This window comes from Carassius gibelio, chromosome B20, assembly GCF_023724105.1.
Source record: "Carassius gibelio isolate Cgi1373 ecotype wild population from Czech Republic chromosome B20, carGib1.2-hapl.c, whole genome shotgun sequence".
Classification (NCBI taxonomy): domain Eukaryota; kingdom Metazoa; phylum Chordata; class Actinopteri; order Cypriniformes; family Cyprinidae; genus Carassius; species Carassius gibelio.
Genome location: NC_068415.1, coordinates 639,643 through 657,704, shown reverse-complemented (window position 1 = coordinate 657,704; position 18,062 = coordinate 639,643). Strand labels below are relative to the sequence as shown.

The following is an 18,062-nucleotide window of genomic DNA, read 5'->3' as shown; positions in this document are numbered from 1 at the left end:
TTGAATCTAATCTAATTTATGAACATTAATCTTAGGTATTCTGGTAAGTAGGATGAAGAAAAAAAAAAAACCTGGCAAGAGGGACATGTAATACCAGATTCTGCAGAACAACAGCAAAGGACAAGATAAATTGTAAAGTTCTGTAAAGTTTATTAAAAACTTGATTTACATGACCAGAGTAACTTCTCGACTAGAAACCACAGTCTGCTCCCCAGAGACAGCCTTGATAGGAGCGTCTCTTCCTGAAAGAGATGTCAGAAGTGAGAACACTTATAAAATGTGCAGTTCCTCGTCAAGAGAAAAGCAAGAACTCACGTTTCCTGGTGCAGCTTTGCTCACAAGAGCCAGATGATGGATGGCACACCTCTGTACTGCAGTGGATGAAGATCTGACAGGGAAGAAAGAGGCTCAAGTCACAGAATCCACAAGTAGTAAAAAACACAAATGTTCAAGTAACAGGGGGCATACGGTTTCCTGCAGAGCAGCCAGTGAGGCTGGATCTACAAATGTGAACATCTTCACAACGAAGCGCTTGTAGTGGGTTGGGAACTGAAGACCAGAAGATCCAGTCACTGGAACCAGTGTGGTCAAATAACGGTCATCCTGGTAAGGGCATCTGAAGACAAAAGAGAAGGTTAGAAAGGGTCTCCCAGCAGACTAACTGGATCAAGATCGGCTGTACGCTCACCCATTGATCAGAAGGTCCCACTGGGGGACACTGAGTGGACTGGGGGTTGAAGTAGTCCAACAGCGTCCCAGCATCAGGACAATGTTGGGGTCAGTCCTCTCCATAATGTGCACCTCAATATACACAGGCTCTCGCAGGACTTTTGTGATGGGATAATCAGCGTCACTGTAGTAGGACGTGTAGGCCTCATCCCCTGAGGAACACTGCGGTTGAACCAGACTCAAATTTGAAAGGCTTTAGGCAGACACAGAACAAGGCCTTACCTTCAGCACAGCCTTTGGTGACACATTGGCCGTTGGCCAGTCTGAGCTCCACCCGGAGAGGTCCAGGAGCAGCTACTGGTGGAGGTGGAGGAACAGAGTTGACCTCCACAACCAGAGCTTCCACAGAAGTTTCAGAGTATCTACACTGGAAGAGAAACCTGGACAACACATTGAGCTTGTAGCATTTATCAGGGATTAAGGGTCACACAAAGTCATAGATCACCTACTCAAAATGACTGTCCCTTGTGATGGAACCATATGGTCCAATCCCCACTTCATACGAGGAGGTCAATCTGTTTTCATACACCACATATCCGCCGTCCTCCTGTGAATAGGTACAGTGTCAGCATCCAGTCAATCATAAGCAATGCAGAATAAAACCAGTAGCAGCTGCTCACCATCACGCTCGTGCCACATGCAGTCACAGGGAACTGGTATATAGCAAAGGAAGGTGTGGACCCCACAGGAGCGCAAGGTGGGTCATTTCCACCCAATAGATGAACCGAATCCAGACTCAGTTGAGGCAGAGTAACATCTCTCGACACCACTACCACAAACTGACCATCTCTAATACACTGGACAGTCACTAGAACAAGGTACAAGAGCAGGTTAATGCAGAGAATCAGTTTAACACGAACAGAAGATTGAGAACACTTACCCGCTCTCCCATAGAAACACTGCTGTGCTTTAAAGCAGCAGTTAATAGCTTCACACTCAGCACCACTGATCCCAGGTAGACCACATTGGATCTGCTCGGAATCAGCTACAGCACATTTATCAAGGGGATCTGCCTGCACTACTGGCTTCTGATGTGGAAACTGTGGTTTAGGTTGTTGAACCGGCTTCTGAAGCGGAAACTGTGGTTTAGGTTGTTGAACTGGCTTCTGAAGCGGAAACTGCTGGTAAGTTGGTTGTTGAACCGGCTTCTGAAGCGGAAACTGTTGTTTAGGTTGTTGAACTGGCTTCTGAAGCGGAAACTGTGGTTTAGGTTGTTGAACTGGCTTCTGAAGCGGAAACTGCTGGTAAGTTGGTTGTTGAACTGGCTTCTGAAGCGGAAACTGCTGGTAAGTTGGTTGTTGAACTGGCTTCTGAAGCTGAAACTGCTGGGTCATCGGAGACTGAACATCCTGAAGTGATTTACTCCAGTTTGGAACAGCATGACAGAAAGCACAAACCAGCAAAATCTGAAACAAACACCAACTTCCAGCCATTGTTCAACAGCTAAACACAAAGTGGAGATACTGCCCTTTGGTCTTTTTGTACTCTACAGATTTAAGCTAATTAACGATAGTCCCTCCCTCTTCATTAACACTCATGGTTCTCATGACTTGCAGAAATGGGAGCTTGCAGCTGGGTGTTTCTCCTTGGATCTCAAGATAGACTTATTTTTCCTATTTTTTTACATAAATGCATAAATTTAATTAGAAAAATCTTGTGATTTTGCACATTTTGCAAATGTGCAAAAAGGTCAACACTGTCAGTATGTCATGTGAGATAGTGAATGATGAATATCTTACTGATAAAGTGAACATTAAGTGGAGACATGAAGATGTTAAGAGGCTGGTTTTGAGTTTAGGAGTCTGATTGCCTGGGGGAAGAAACTCCTCCCGAGTCTCTCGGTTTTTTGCCATCAGGCTGCGGAAGCGCTTACCAGATGGCAGCAAAGTGAAGAGATGGTTACTGGGGTCGGTGGAGTCTTTGATGATTTTAGCAGCTCTACTTCTGCAGTGTTTGAGATAGATGTCCTGCAGAGAGTGGAGAGCAGACCCGGAGATGCGCTCAGCTAAGCGCACAACTCTCTGCAGGGCTTTGCAGTCTTGACTGGAGCTGTTCCCATACCACACTGAGACACACTGAGTCAATACACTTTCTATAGCCCCAGAATAGAAAGTTTTCAGGATTGCTGGTGAGACCCTAAATTTCCTCAGCTGTCGCAGATGGTACAGTCTTTGGCTGGCTTTATTAACCTGTGTTTGAATGTGTGTAGTCCAAGTCAGGTCCTCCGAGATGTTTACACCAAGGTACTTGAAGCTGCTCACCCTCTCCACAGGGGTCCCGCTGATCATAAGAGGAGTATAGGGCTGCTGCTGTCTCTTCCTGAAGTCCACAATCAGCTCTTTAGTTTTGCTCACATTCAGAGAGAGACAGTTGTCCTGGCACCATGATGTTAATTTCCCTACCTCATCCAAGTATGCAGTCTCATTATTGTTGTGAATGAGGCCTAGAACCACAGTATCATCAGCAAATTTGATTATAGATGTGGAGCTGTGGGAAGACACGCAATCATGTGTGTAGAGAGAGAAGACCAGGGGACTCAGGACACAGCCCTGTGGGGCTCCTACGTTCAGGGTGATGGAGCTGGAGGTGTACTGGCTTTCACCACTTGAGGTCTGCCGGTGAGGAAATCAAGAATCCAGTTGCAGAGTGAAGAATTCAGGCCGAGGTCCATGAGTTTAGAAGCTAGCTTTAAGGGGACTATAGTATTAAAAGCTGAGCTATAGTCAATAAATAGCAGCCTTATGTAGTTCCTGTTATTGCTGTCAATTTGTGTGAGAGAAGAGTGCAGGATGTGAGAGATGGCATCATCAGTGGATCTGTTTGGGCGATAGGCAAACTGAAGAGGGTCCAAAGTATCCGGTATGGAGGAGCAGATGACGTTTTTAACCAGCCCCTCAAAGACCTTCATGACTATTGATGTGAGGGCAACTGGATGATAGTCAGTCAGACAATAGGGTTTATTGTTCTTAGGCACAGGGATGATGACAGATTTTTTGAATGAGGTGGGAACCACCGATGTAGCAATGATGCAAGCTATGTCAATTAGCATTGCAATTGTGTGTTTATGGTCATTCAAAGTTATCCACTCTTTAATAGTGTTCTCAAAACGTTGGCACAAAAACATTATTCATGCATTGTTCGTAGAATCGGTAGATGGACCGAGGGTGAGCATATTTTCAGCAAATCTTCATTGTCACTACTGCTTTATAAAACTCTTCTCGTCCCATGCAGAGGACAGGTGTCTCAAAGCCTCGGCCGTGCCTTTCTTTGCTCACCTTCTAACCAGGCGGTGCAATTGGGTTTAGCAGGTGGGCTGTGGATTAGGAAGCTCTTTGTAGCTAGAGCATCCCGGTACTTGAGTTTCTCCACAAGCGAGCAGATCTGAGACAGGGGTGGTTGCAGGAACACGGGCATCATGGACATACAGACGATTATCACACAGTTCTCTGACAGAACCTTACGAGTGTCAATGGGACACTGGTGAGGGACAAACACAGAATGAACTAGGTTTATGCTGGGAAAACTGTTGCTTCTGTCTACTCAGCGAGACAAAATATTTTTGATAAAATTCTATACGGTGTTGCAAGCTATGTCAATTAGCATTGCAGTTGTGTGTTTGTTGTCTCTCATGTTATAAAGCATCTTTGCATGTTATTCAGCTGTAGTGATATCAGATGCATTCGTCCACAAGGGATTTCCCAGGTCTCCTTTGTGAAACAAACATTACATGAGTGTTTGGATTAGGATTAACCCTGCTCCATAATGCTCACATAATCTCATTTTGGGTACAAATAAAATAAAGTACTTTGGAATGCAGTAACTCGTGGTTGTTCAGCAAACCACTTTTTTTTTTTTTTACTCTCAAGTCATTTTCTACCACTGCCTTTCGTATGGTACAAAATATTATGCCCCAGGGTGCAGGTTAGCCTTTTACGCATGAAATAAAAATGCCTGAAGTTTGATATAATTGATTTCTTGTCAGAAGACTGGCTCTACCAGGATTTTTTCCTCTCAGCTACACATGCGTAGAAATCATTTTACTTGCCATCACTTTGTGAAGTGGGAAAGAAACGCTTATTCAAAAATACTCTAGAAACCAACACTTTTTGACCGGACAGCAAAAGCAAAGTATGGCAAGCCATACTAGAATTGGTCCTCCAATTTTAACTCTAAGTTACTGCATGCACATTAGAAGCAGTGAACACCCAGTGCAGTTTGCAACCAGTCACTGTGGTGCCTGGGGAGCAACTGGTTGTATTGAAAGTGGAAGGGAGCACGGTTCATTCAATCCCTAACCTACATTCCCTGCTGGTATGGAGTATTAAAACTTTAGGTCACAACTGCCCAGCTTGCAATCAAATCTTTCCCCATATAAGCAGATAGTACTAGGATGACTGACAGACGCACTGAATATGACCCACAAGTTGTGGTGGTTCAGTCTTAGCCCAATCGTTAAATAGTCAGACTTGTGACCTAAAAGGGAACAGATTCAAGTCTCAGTCCCAGCAAGAATTGGGGGGGGGGGGTTGTTAAACATCCAAGGTTGTAGAACCTTGGTTTAACAGTGCGAGGAAGAAAAAAACCTGGCAAGAGGGGCATTTAATACCAGATTCTGCAGAACAATACCAATAGACAAGATACCTCGGGGTTCTACAAAGTTTATTAAAGTCTAGATTTACACGACCAGAGTTACTGCGCCACTAGAAACCACAGTCTGCTCCCCAGAGACAGCCTTCATACGAGCATCTCTTCCTGTAAGAGAAGTGTTAAAAGTGAGAACACTTATAAAATGCTCAGTTCCTCTTGTCAAGAGAAAGCAAGAACTCACGTTTCCTGGTGCAGCTTTGCTCACAAGAGCCAGATGATGGATGGCACACCTCTGTACTGCAGTGGATGAAGATCTGACAGGGAAGAAAGAGGCTCAAGTCACAGAATCCACAAGTAGTAAAAACACAAATGTTCAAGTAACAGGGGGCATACGGTTTCCTGCAGAGCAGCCAGTGAGGCTGGATCTACAAAGGTGAACATCTTCACAACGAAGCGCTTGTAGTGGGTTGGGTACTGAAGACCAGAAGATCCGGTCACTGGAACCAGTGTGGTCAGATAACGGTCATCCTGGTAAGGGCATCTGAAGACAAAAGAGAAGGTTAGAAAGGGTCTCCCAGCAGACTAACTGGATCAAGATCGGCTGTAAGCTCACCCATTGATCAGAAGGTCCCACTGGGGGAGACTGAGTGGACTGGGGGTTGAAGTAGTCCAACAGCGTCCCAGCATCAGGACAATGTTGGGGTCAGTCCTCTCCATAATGTGCACCTCAACATACACCGGCTCTCGCAGGACTTTTGTGATGGGATAATCAGCGTCACTGTAGTAGGACGTGTAGGCCTCATCCCCTGAGGAACACTGCGGTTGAACCAGATTCAAATTCAAAAGGCTTTAGGCAGAAACAGAACAAGACCTTACCTTCAGCACAGCCTTTGGTGACACATTGGCCATTGGCCAGTCTGAGCTCCACCCGGAGAGGTCCAGGAGCAGCTACTGGTGGAGGTGGAGGAACAGAGTTGACTTCCACAACCAGAGCTTCCACAGAAGTTTCAGAGTATCTACACTGGAAGAGAAACCTGGACAACACACAGCGAGCTTGTAACATTTATCAGGGATTAAGGTTCACACCAAGTCATATATCACCTACTCAAAATGGCTGTCCCTTGTGATGGAACCATATGGTCCAATCCCCACTTCATACGATGAGGTCATTCTGTTTTCATACACCACATATCCGCCGTCCTCCTGTGAATAGGTACGGTATCAGCATCCAGTCCATCATAAGCAATGCAGAATAAAACCAGTAGCAGCTGCTCACCATCACGCTCGTGCCACATGCGGTCACAGGGAACTGGTATATAGCAAAGGAAGGTGTGGACCCCACAGGAGCGCAAGGTTGGTCGTTTCCACCCAGTAGATGAACCGAATCCAGACTCAGTCGAGGCAGAGTAACATCTCTCGACACCACTACCACAAACTGACCATCTCTAATACACTGGACAGTCACTAGAACAAGGTACAAGAGCAGGTTAATGCAGAGAATCAGTTTAACACGAACAGAAGATTGAGAACACTTACCCGCTCTCCCATAGAAACACTGCTGTGCTTTAAAGCAGCAGTTAATAGCTTCACACTCAGCACCACTGATCCCAGGTAGACCACATTGGATCTGCTCGGAATCAGCTACAGCACATTTATCAAGGGGATCTGCCTGCACTACTGGCTTCTGATGCGGAAACTGTGGTTTAGGTTGCTGAACTGGCTTCTGAAGCGGAAACTGCTGGTCAGCTGGCTGCTGAACTGGCTTCTGAACCGGATACTGCGGTTTAGTCAGTTGTTGAACTGGCTTCGGAAGCATATTTTGTGGAGGAAGCCACTGGTTAGTTGGTTGTTGAACTGGCTTCTGAAGCTGAAACTGCTGGGTCATCAGAGACTGAACATCCTGAAGCGATTTACTCCATTGTGGAACAGCATGACAGAGAGCACAAACCACCAAAATCTGAACCAAACACCAACTTCCAGCCATTGTTCAACAACTAAACACAAAGTGGAGATACTGCCCTTTGGTCTTTTTGTATTCTACAGATTTCAGCTAATTAACGATAGTCCCTCCCACTTCATTAACACTCATGGATTAACAAATTTAATTAGAAAAATCTTACTATCTTATCCAATTGTAATTGGTTCTCAAATTCTGTTAACCTGGTGTTTCTTGAGTCCAATGTCATATTGACAACAAATAAGAATGGTTCAAGTCCAAGTTTACTGGAAATTGCCAAAAGTAGATGTTTTTCTTTGGTGCCGTTTTCCTTAACACTCCCCGAAGACAAGTGTGCTCTTACAAATATGAGGAAAATACTATAATAAGCAGTAAATGATTTTAAGTATATGGAAGCTTATTTCCACTACAGAATAAATAAATAATAAAAGAGAGAAGAAAAAAAGGTAATTTTGACTATTTATGTCATGACTGATCTATCTCACAGTTCACTAATTTCTCAACGTTGCTGACTTTTTTTCTCCAAATTGACCTTTTTGATTCTTTGGGGGAAATAATTCCATAGAATCCATATAAGTTTGTCAGCAAGTTTATTATAAACCACAAAAAACAAAAAAAACAAAAACATTGTAAAAGAGAAAAACTGACAACCTTTTACTCATTACGATCAGACCTCAAAAAGACCTTTTTTTTAGTAAAACATGACTGCAAAAAGAAAGAAAAAGAAAATCTTCTCTCTTCTCCTCTGACCAGACGAAACCAGTAGTTCAATTCCAGGCTGCAGCAAAGTCAGATTGTGCAGAAGAATCATCTGTTTCCTGTGGTCTTGTCCTGGTGCTCCTCTGAGACAAGGTCTTTACAGGGGATCTGTATCTGGGGCTCTAGTTGTCCTGGTCTCCGCTGTCTTTCAGGGATGTAGAGGTCCTTTCTAGGTGCTGATCCACCATCTGGTCTGGATACGTACTGGATCCGGGTGACTGCAGTGACCCTCTGATCTGGACACAGACTGGATCTGGTGGCTACGGTGACCTCGGAACAAGAGAGAAACAGACTAATATTAGCGTAGATGCCATTCTTCTAGTGATGTAGGGCTTGCTTAGTTGGGGTCACTTCATCTACAGCGATATCATTGACTTGATTGCAAATAAATGCACAGACACTATTTAACTGAACAGAGATGACATCACTGAATTCAATGATGAACTGCCTTTAACTATCATTTTGCATTATTGACACACTGTTTTCCTAATGAATGTTGTTCAGTTGCTTTGATGCAATGTGTTTTGTTTAAAGCGCTATATAAATAAAGGTGACTTGACTTAATATAAAAGTACAGAACTGAAATTATATCATGTTTATCAGCAGCACAGCATATAATTGAGAATAACGCAATATTTGCCTTTGATTTCGCAGGTAAATGTATGGGATCAAAATCCCACCCAAATATAAGCATAACTCAAATATTTAAAAACACGTGTCAAATAATAACGCACAAAACCGAAAAACAAATGCAATGGCGTAGCCTATTTGTTAATTTGCATAGGTCAACGATCATGCGCAGATTGGAAGGGAAGCCATTCGCTAAAATTGCTTCAAATAGCGTTACTTCTCCGAAATCGTGGGTGTTTTTCATATTATATTCATACTGTTACAACTTAAGGTAACCTTTCCGCGATTGCGGGTGTTTCGTGTCAAATTACATTCATACAAGTTAAAATTAACACTGTTAATGTTATATCTTCAGATACCTGTCCAGATCTCAGGTGTTTCATGTCAAATTATATAAATACAGTTATAACTTCAGATCGCTGTCCTGACTGATTGTCAATTATGCAGAAGGATTCATCAGGTATGATTTTATATTTCCCTGGTGACCTTTTATTTTTTTTTGAAAGAGGGCGTTTTACAAAGACCTTCAGAAACGCCCATTTTACGTCGTGGTAATGAAACCCCTGGAATTTAGTGAATGCCATGTGAAGATGGATAACCTTAAAGGGGGGGTGAAATGCTCGTTTTCACTCAATCTCCTGTTAATCTTGAGTACCTATAGAGTAGTACTGCATCCTTCATAACTCCACAAAGTATTTAGTTTTATTATATTCATAAGAGAAAGATAGTCTGTACCGATTTTCCCCGGAAAAACACGACCGGCTGGAGGCGTGACGTGTGGGCGGAGCTAAAGAATCACGAGCGCAAGTAGGCTTTTGCGTTGAGAGCGTTTGGAAGCTCAGTTAACAACACAGACAAGATACATGAAGCAGTTTTACTCACCGCCTGTGGTTCCAACACACAATCGTGACCCTTTTTTGTAGGGACTTCATTATCCTAAAGAAATAAACGATGTGCAAATCCGGCGTCAAACTGGGCCTTGTTTGTAAAACAAGCATCTTCGAAATGCAGGGAACAAACACAAACACTTGCACAACTCCGTTGATGCTCTGTAAAAATAAACTCCATCCACTGGTCCCTTAATGCTGTTTCTCTTTTGGTAATCTGTGCAGGGTTGTCTTGCCCTGGCAACCAAAAACACACTTCTTTTGTGACATTTGGCGACGCTCTCGCTCTGATCAGTGAAGTCTGTTGTGCTCTCAGTGCTCTGCTATACGGGAGCGCGCTCTTCCGGCAGAAGTGCCTCAGGACACATATAAGGAAATTCCGCTCCATCTAACGTCACACAGAGCCATACTCGAAAAAAACTTTCCGAAACTTGTGACAAACGGAAGGAGTATTTTTGGAACAAAAATACTCCTTCAAACATACAACTTAATTTTTGAAACTTTGTCCATGTTTAGCATGGGAATCCAACTCTTTAACAGTGCAGCTTGCAATTCTGCAAGCTCTGTGTAGTCCAAGTAGGCCGACATCTAGCTAACACGTGTCTTGTTAGTTTGGTTTAGTGAGCAATACTTTATATTTTGGGCATTTGGGCTGCACGTTAATTCACACGCGATATTTAATTTATCTTGTCAGTAAAGCCGGTTGTCTCCAAATCGAAATACCGCGCGAGCGATAAGAGAACACACAGATCCAATGCATTCGACTCGCTCGTGCAATGCTTTGATTTGGAGATTTACCGCTGATCACACAACCGGCTTTACTGACAAGATGCGCATTAAATATCACACAAATTTCAAACTATCAAATATCAAACTATTTAAGACTAATTACCTGAGATCGGCTGACATTGATTGGAGACAAAATCACTATTAATCACGGGATTGGGACGGGACAGGAAAATATTTTGGCGGGACCTGGAATCGTAATAACACTTTGATCCCCAACTTTTTACATAAATATAGCCTACCGTTTAAATGAATAAAGTATAAACTGTAGGCTAATATTTTAATTGTGAACTCAATTGTACTCGCCCTGTGTCTTTATGCTGTCCTCCTGTTTGCTCTGGTGTGGCTGGTGAAGGACAGATCGTTACCGGATGGTCTGTGTGGTAATACAGTGCCCTACATCGGGCAGTACATCCAGAAGCCCACCTATCATTCATAGACCTCAAATATAGCTTTTCATCTAAATTTTTTAGTAGTAATAACTTTACATGGCTGCTCAATCTGATGTTTACCTACAGAAATGAGCGGTATTGAAGTGTGTGTGGAAACTGAACAGCAGGACAGATGGAGGCACCAGTGCTCTCACTTGCTCTTAAAATACTCCCTCATTTCGGGCATACAGATAAAAGTAATAAATCTTTCGAATCCGCATACGTTTATTTGTGTGACTACATTCAAATGAAAAAAATAAAAATAAAATAGAAAACGTGTGTGTTAGCATGGATGCAGGGCCGACTTTGCCGACAGGCGACACAGGCGGACGCAGGGGCGCCATCTGCTGGACGGGGCGCAAAATTGCAGGATTATAAAAAAAAAGTTAATTAAATGTATGTGTATCGTATTATGAAAGCTGCTTCTCTATTGTTTTCTACTGTATCCTTCAGGTTGTTGCTTTTAAAGAGTTGTTGTGTGAACATTTAAAATAAAAAATGAATAACTATGGAATAACTGATGATGATTTACATAAAATTTAATGTGTGTGCAATGCACAATGTGAATTAAGATGTCTTTCAGTTCAATAAAATAACAAAAAGAACTGTAACTGACAGATCCCCGCCAAAAAATACAACATGGAAGTGGGAGTGAATGGGAGTCATTCATGGGATTGGGACTGGACGGGACTTATTTTTTTATTTCATTTTTTTGGCGGGAGTGGGACGGGAGAGATTTGAAAATTCACTCGCGTTTCACCTTCTACTTCACACACACCTGCCACAGCAGCCACGAGTCGCATTAGAGTGACGTCAACTCCCCCGTGGACTGATTGGCTAGAGGTGCAGCTGTCAATCTAGAACTTGTGGGCCAATGGTGACGCTGAAGCCTGCCCTGCTTTACATGGAACTCTGAAACGCAAGCGCAGAACGTGGAAACAAGAGCAAATGGGAAGACCACAAGCACACAAAAAAATAACATATGAGCAGGAAACCCGATTTTGTTTGCGATTTTGGAAAAATTTGAATTCATGTTTGAGTTTTGTGCAATATAATTTTAAATGTTTACATTTTTGATTCACTCTTACTATTTTACGATCCATGACTGCGCTGTTTTTTTATTATTTTTTTTTAAAGCATTTGTTTTTCGGTTTTGTGCTTTATTATTTTACACGTGTTTTTAAATATTTTATTTATGCTTATTATTTTTCGATCTCTGCAATACATTTAGCGGGATTTTGATCCCATATTAATGCTCCACTTGTTACACTTCGAGAGGTCAGAACTGTCCGTCTTGCCCCCCCACTCTCACATCTCAAACAAGACAGTTTACATACTGCAAAGTTGCCTTGTTACCGTCCAATGGCGAAGGCTTATTTTTCTGAATATTAATTATGCTAACCGGACGCAGTTTAGTGACCCCTTCAGTAGGTCAATAATCTCAAAATATTTCTGTTAGTGTTTTGCAGATGTATTGAAGACTTATTTGGATTTTCTCTCAGAATGAAACGCTTTTAATATGTTTCTAAAAATTACCTTTAGTTTTGCAGTTTAAAAAATATAATACAGACGTTCCATTATTCTAAATAGTTATAGAATGTTTATTTATTTTATTTTATTTTTTATTTTCTTAAGTTCTTTAGTTCTTCGGTTGTCTAACTATAGTATTTTGTCGAAATTAGAATGATATAAAGATGTTGACAGATAAAAATACAGAATTAATTTTTTTTTTTTATATAATCATAGGTTCAATTTAAATTAATATAAGTGAATGCTTCGTTTGTGATTATTAATTCCTAAGACAATGTTGACCGTTACGTAATAACCCTCCAATTGTAAGTCATACGTATTAAATATTGTAATCGATCGGTAGTGACGTAGCGCTGCTCTCGTCCAATAGCGAACGCCTGGCTCATGAATATTTCAGTTGACGCCTTCGCCATAGTAGCGCGAGCCGCTCGGTTGTCAGGTGCCGTGATTCCCAGCAGCCCGGATGTAGCGCACAGTCTCCAGCATCAATCCCGGAGAATAACATGGCACTGACAACCACATAACACCGTTTTTCCCTCCGCAACGTTCCCGCAGGAGCGGAGCGCATCGCTGATAGGAATGTGACGCGCGTCCCTCCGCAGCAGGTGAGCGATCTTCATCCCAGTCCTTCCTAGCAACAAGCAGCGGCGCGATTGGACGCGAATCGGCGCTTATAACGCGGCGTAACGCTTCAGAACAGGGCTGCAACTTCACCGCTCCTGCGGATCCCGACGCGACGCGACGCGTCCTGTCGCGGCCTGAAATGCGTCGAGCTCGTCGCTGTCCTCGGTGCTGAACGCGGCTCGGGTGCGCGCTTGATGAATTTATGATAGTAGAAATTATGTGTGTGTGTGTGTGTGTGTGAGTGTCAAGCCAAGTCAAGTCACCTTTATCTAGCGCTTTTAACAATACTGATCGTGTTAAAGCAAATGTACAGCATTTCTTAGGACAATTGTGTGTCAATAATGCAGAAGGACAATAGTAAACACTACATTTTCAGTTAAAGGCAGTTCATCATTGAATTCAGTGATGTCATCATCCAGCTCAGTTCAGTTTAAATAGTGTCTGTGCAATCAAGTCAATGATATCTCTGGATATGAAGTGACCCTAACTGAGCAAGCCAGAGGAACCGAAACTCCATCGGTGACAGAATGGAGAGAAAACCTTGGGAGAAACCAGGCTCAGTTGGGGTCAGTTCTCCTCTGACCAGACGAAACCAGTAGTTCAATTCCAGACTGCAGCAAAGTCAGATTGTGCAGAGGACTCGTCTGCTTCTTCTAATGATGTAGCAAGGACATTATGGGAAGTGTTCCTGGTTCCGGTTGTCCTAATTAATGCATCCTAATTGACTTGAATAATAGAAGTGTGTACGTGTGTAAGTTATTTGTGTGTGTGAGTATGGTGTGTGTGTGTGTGAGTGTGTTACTGCAGATGTTGGTCATATAGCCGCTGCTGCAGATGTCAGATTCTTCGCTGTCATTAATAATGTCCTGATTCTGGTGATTAATCACAGCAGCAACGGTCTGAGATGTGCAGATCCCCTCAGTGTTATGATTCTGATCATGTTTGGGCGGCTGTAGTGTGTGTGATGTGTCATGACATCAGTAAGGAGCTGTACCTGGTCTGACCCTACAGTGACCCGATGAGCTCAGCTTAGATTATGGCAGAAGTCAGAAACACAGTTATTCTGGTCAGTATTGAGAGCATGATTATTTATCACCATTCACTGACTTGCATTTATTGAACTTTCCTTGAATTTTCAATGCAATCAAACAGAAAATAAAATACAAAATTATATATGACACACATCCACACACAAAAAATTTATACAATTTTAATCTCAGTTATCCTGTTTTCATAAGCCAAAATCATAATGTAAAATAAAGTAAATTTAATCGCCGTTTAGATGCTACTACATGCACACTTCAGTTGGAATAACATGTTGTGGATTGGTTGATGTTCCTGATCGTGTCAGCGCTGAACGTTCAGAGCCTGCACTCCTGTCTGACTTTAGGAGCAAGTGTTTTCCACTTAGATGGTGAAACTAGTCACTCATTCACTTTATCTGCTTCTGTGCAAGCTATATTAACCCTTGTGCTGCTGAAAATCCTTTAACAAAGTGGTGTTCTCAGTCAAAAATGAGTAGCGTTTTGAAAATCGCTTGTAAATCTCTTTTTTTCTCCATATAACCACCAAATCTTGGATTAAATCTTTTTGTCAATTTGATTTCTTTCAGTTAGCACAGGTTTTGTTTCTTTGCTGAACAATAGTTTAATATTGAAATGACTGTTTTTAATTTTACTCACTCAGCTCAAAGCAAGTAGTGTAATGTTCTGCACAGTGTTTGTCGGTTTATGGAGTAACGGCTGATATCGTGATGTCTGATGTGAATCAGAGCAGGAGTAAAGAGCTCTGTGTCATTAGTTTAGAGACAATTAAAGAATCGTTAGAGTTCAGTGCTGCTCAATGAGCACAGCAGGTCACAATCGTTCCAGACGGTTTTGTGCTGGAAATAGCAGTCGTTCCCGCTGTGTTGTGCTTTAGCAAACCTCGATGTCTAACATGAGTCTGACTGTCAGAAGATGTGAGGATCACGTCCATCTACAGATGTGCATCTCACAACAGTTTACTATTATGATGCAGTGCGATCTGATTTCGACTCAATGTGATTCAATGCGATATGATGCATTGGGGAGAAAAATGATGCTATGCAATTCAGATAGTTTGCTTTTATTTCTGTGGTTCGGACAGTGATCTGTATTCTGTGTGAAATAGAAAATTGAGAGTTTTTTTAAGACTTTTTTTACTGAAATACGAGTTCATAATAACACTTCCTCCAGTGAACAAGTGTTCTGATCTGAATCAGGAGAGAGATCTGCACAGATCAAGCAGCGTTTAAACAGATCTGTGTCTGGATTCTGATGTGAGAGACGACAGGAGATGCACTTTTCACTGGAGGAAGTGTTATCATGGATTATAGACTCTATGTGTTTGAGTTAAAATCATCTTAATGCTGGATGTGTTTCAGGTTTTGTCTTCTCCAGATGTTCACTGATGGACTGGAGTGCTGTGGATTATTGGGATGTTTTATCAGACTCTTATTCTGACGGCACCCATTGACTGCAGTGAGACAGTGAATCTGATCAAGAAACAAACTCATCTAAATCTTAGATGACCTGGGGATGAACACATTTTCATCCAGTTCTTACGTTTTAGTGAACGAATCATTTAAAGATGATTATTGATCTGAACGTATTTAGGAGGAGTCTAAGTTTAAAGTTTTATCTTGACTGGATTGGATTCGACTGTGATTCTCCAGTGTGTGTGTGTGAGCTGATCATCATGCTTCAGTACAACAGTCTGTATCGAGGTCAGTGTCTTGATGCGTGTTTATATGGTCTCAGTAGCATCAGCCGATCTGATTGGTCACTCCTTCATCCAATCAGGACGCAGCAGGATGCTCTCCATCACTTCCTCTGGACTTCAGGAAGTTCCTCTCATCATGACACATCCAGTCTCTGGAGCATTTGCTTCTTCTGGAGGCTCTGATCAGAATTAGTTGTGTTTGATTCACAGATCAGGATTGTGATTTAGATTTTATTAGCTTTTTTATTATTTGATTTAATTTGTATGTTTCATCTTGGCTTTAATCTGTATCTAGTAACCACTAATTTGAGAAACCTTCTCTCAAACACTCTTGAGATACTCTTGAGATGTTTACAGCGTTTGGACGCTCACTGGTGTTTCCGGCTCAGAAATAACATCATTTATACAGTATGTCTGCTGCTAATATAAATTATTAATCACATCTGATGTGTTCCACCTTCCTGTTTTGTCTTCACATGTGATATTAATGTAAGAACATCACGAGAGTTTCTGAAGAGAAATGTCTCTGATCTTCAGTGTGTCTCTGCGTCTCCTTTTGAGATGTTCTGTTGTGTTTCATGGTGAGGAACTCAAGAAAAGCTGAAAGGGATTGAACAGCAATGTTTTTATTAATTAACATTAACAAAGATGAATTCATAATGTGCTTCACATAACTGCTGTTAATGTGAAGTATCCTGTGTGTGATGTAAGTAACGCTCCAGTGAGTGTGAGCGAATGAATCCGTACCAAGAGTCTGTTCATAGAAGCGCAGCTGACAGGAAGCAGTTTGAGTCCAGTGCTCGAGATATAAAGCGAGCAGCTCAGTAATCACGTTTTAATGCTGCTGCTTCTGTCTGTAATTAAAGACTGATTTATGATCAGCTGCTAGAGATGATGTAATCAACTGCACAAATATTACCCAGAATCCTAAACACACACGCAACATGATAACGCATGAAGAGAAGAGCAGACGCAGATGTGTGCGCCGCGGGCTTCACGAGTCGTTGTGAATGATGTCAGACACACACACAATGATTTATGAGTGTTTGAACATCTGCAGGAGTTTATCTGCCGTTAGGATGCTCTTGAACTAACATCAGGACAGCAGATCGACGCTCGTCGTTGTCTTGAACCGTACGGATGTTGTGTTTAAGGCTGCTGTACGTATATTTCTTGATTGCTAGAGCATTGAATGCTGTAATATGTTTGCAGATAGGACAAGTAGGAAAGTTTACACACTTCTTTCTATTAGAAACAATTCTAAAGCTAGTTATTCTGCTTTAAAATGTGTGTTCAGTGTCAGGGTGTCTGCATGTTTTGGTCTCTCTCGTGAAACCAAATGTTTACGGCCTGGTACAAAAAGTTGTTTTGGTCTATATAGCTAATTTTGCCCTTCATGACATGCCTTCATTTAAAATATATTAAGCCTCAAGGTTCTGCATAATTAAGGGCGTGGCCTCTTGAGTGACAGGTGGATTGCCGCAGAGGTCAGAGGTCAGAGGTTACCAGTTGCAGAAGAAGCTGCAGTGAATTGCATCTGTGGAAGCCAGTGAAGGTACTGGTCAGAGATCTACTTGACCGAAGCCTAGCCATCCGTTTAAAAGCTGGATAAATCAACTCAGTGTCTTCTAGTGTAAGACTGTCTTTTAATGTGAGTTGTGCAGATTCCTGTTGAGAGTGATTCTGAGGAGCAGGAGAAAGGATTCTCTTCAGCGTTACACATATCAACCACGAGCGGTCATCATTACATTCTGCACCAGTCACTGTTTAAAGGGGTGGCACTTTTTTAACTTTGCACGGAGTCTTTTAAGATTCTCACAGTTTAATGCCTTCAACGAGCTTCTTGCCTGGTCTGTTACGTGACGACCCCAGATTAAATAATGTAAACAAAGCTTTTTTTTTTTTATTGTTAAAATGCAGAAAGTTTCCTGTGAGGGGAAGGTTTAGGTGTAGGGTGATAGAAAATACAGTTTTACAGTGTAATAATCATTACGCATATGGAGAGTCCCCGTAAACCATAAGTATATGTGTGTGTGTCTGTGTGAGTGTGTGTGTGTGTGTGCGTGTGTGTGTGTCTCTGTGTGTGTGCGTGTGTGTGTGTGTGCGTGTGTGCGTTTGTGTGTGTGAGTGTGTGTCTGTGTCTGTCTCTGTGTGTGTGTGTGAGTGTGTGGGTGTGTGTGTGTGAGTGTGTGTATGTGTCTGTGTGAGTGTGTGTGTGTGCCCAGTATAGTATATACAGTTTTTAGACTAAAACAGTTTTTCAGCCTGGTTTTCATATGAGACCCTGGAGATTTGGTGTGGTCCTCACACGACATGTGTGACCCATCAAATATAACTTAAAATGATATGATATTAAAGTGAATACCAGTATGATGTTGTTCCATGATATGGATTTTGCTA

At 42.1% G+C, this 18,062-nt stretch overlaps 2 protein-coding genes across 3 annotated transcripts in view; one reads left to right on the top strand and one right to left on the bottom strand.

Annotated features, from left to right (window-relative positions):
• Positions 1 to 130: 130 nt before the first annotated feature.
• LOC127983495 (uncharacterized) lies at positions 131 to 7,329 on the bottom strand. Its single transcript, XM_052585702.1, has 17 exons — positions 6,853 to 7,329; positions 6,593 to 6,780; positions 6,422 to 6,519; positions 6,193 to 6,350; positions 5,930 to 6,122; positions 5,710 to 5,857; positions 5,558 to 5,630; positions 5,411 to 5,481; positions 4,005 to 4,206; positions 1,610 to 2,164; positions 1,350 to 1,537; positions 1,179 to 1,276; positions 952 to 1,109; positions 689 to 881; positions 469 to 616; positions 316 to 388; positions 131 to 242 (listed from the first exon to the last, which is right to left on the bottom strand). The coding sequence occupies exons 1-17, from the start codon at positions 7,298 to 7,300 to the stop codon at positions 166 to 168; spliced, it is 3,069 nt and encodes a 1,022-aa protein (XP_052441662.1). The 5' UTR covers positions 7,301 to 7,329; the 3' UTR covers positions 131 to 165.
• Positions 7,330 to 12,718: 5,389 nt separating this feature from the next.
• The window catches only part of LOC127984407 (serine/threonine-protein kinase PAK 5-like), a 52,842-nt gene continuing 47,498 nt past the window's right edge, over positions 12,719 to 18,062 (top strand). The window contains exon 1 of one of the 2 annotated variants that reach the window (XM_052587046.1): positions 12,719 to 12,901. The gene's annotated coding sequence lies outside the window, so the exon portion shown is untranslated. The remainder of the gene's footprint in view (positions 12,902 to 18,062) is intronic. The other variant, XM_052587047.1, reaches the window with a different exon arrangement.

What these genes read in the sequence shown, in the direction of transcription:
- LOC127983495 (XM_052585702.1), bottom strand. Translation starts at nt 7,300, where the DNA reads ATGGCTGGAAGTTGGTGTTTGGTTCAGATTTTGGTGGTTTGTGCTCTC. An exon ending in GCAAAGCTGCACCAGGAAAC is followed by an intron (nt 5,482 to 5,557) that starts GTGAGTTCTTGC and finishes CTTCTCTTACAG; the next exon opens with GAAGAGATGCTCGTATGAAG. An exon ending in CACCAAAGGCTGTGCTGAAG is followed by an intron (nt 882 to 951) that starts GTAAGGCCTTGT and finishes AGTGTTCCTCAG; the next exon opens with GGGATGAGGCCTACACGTCC.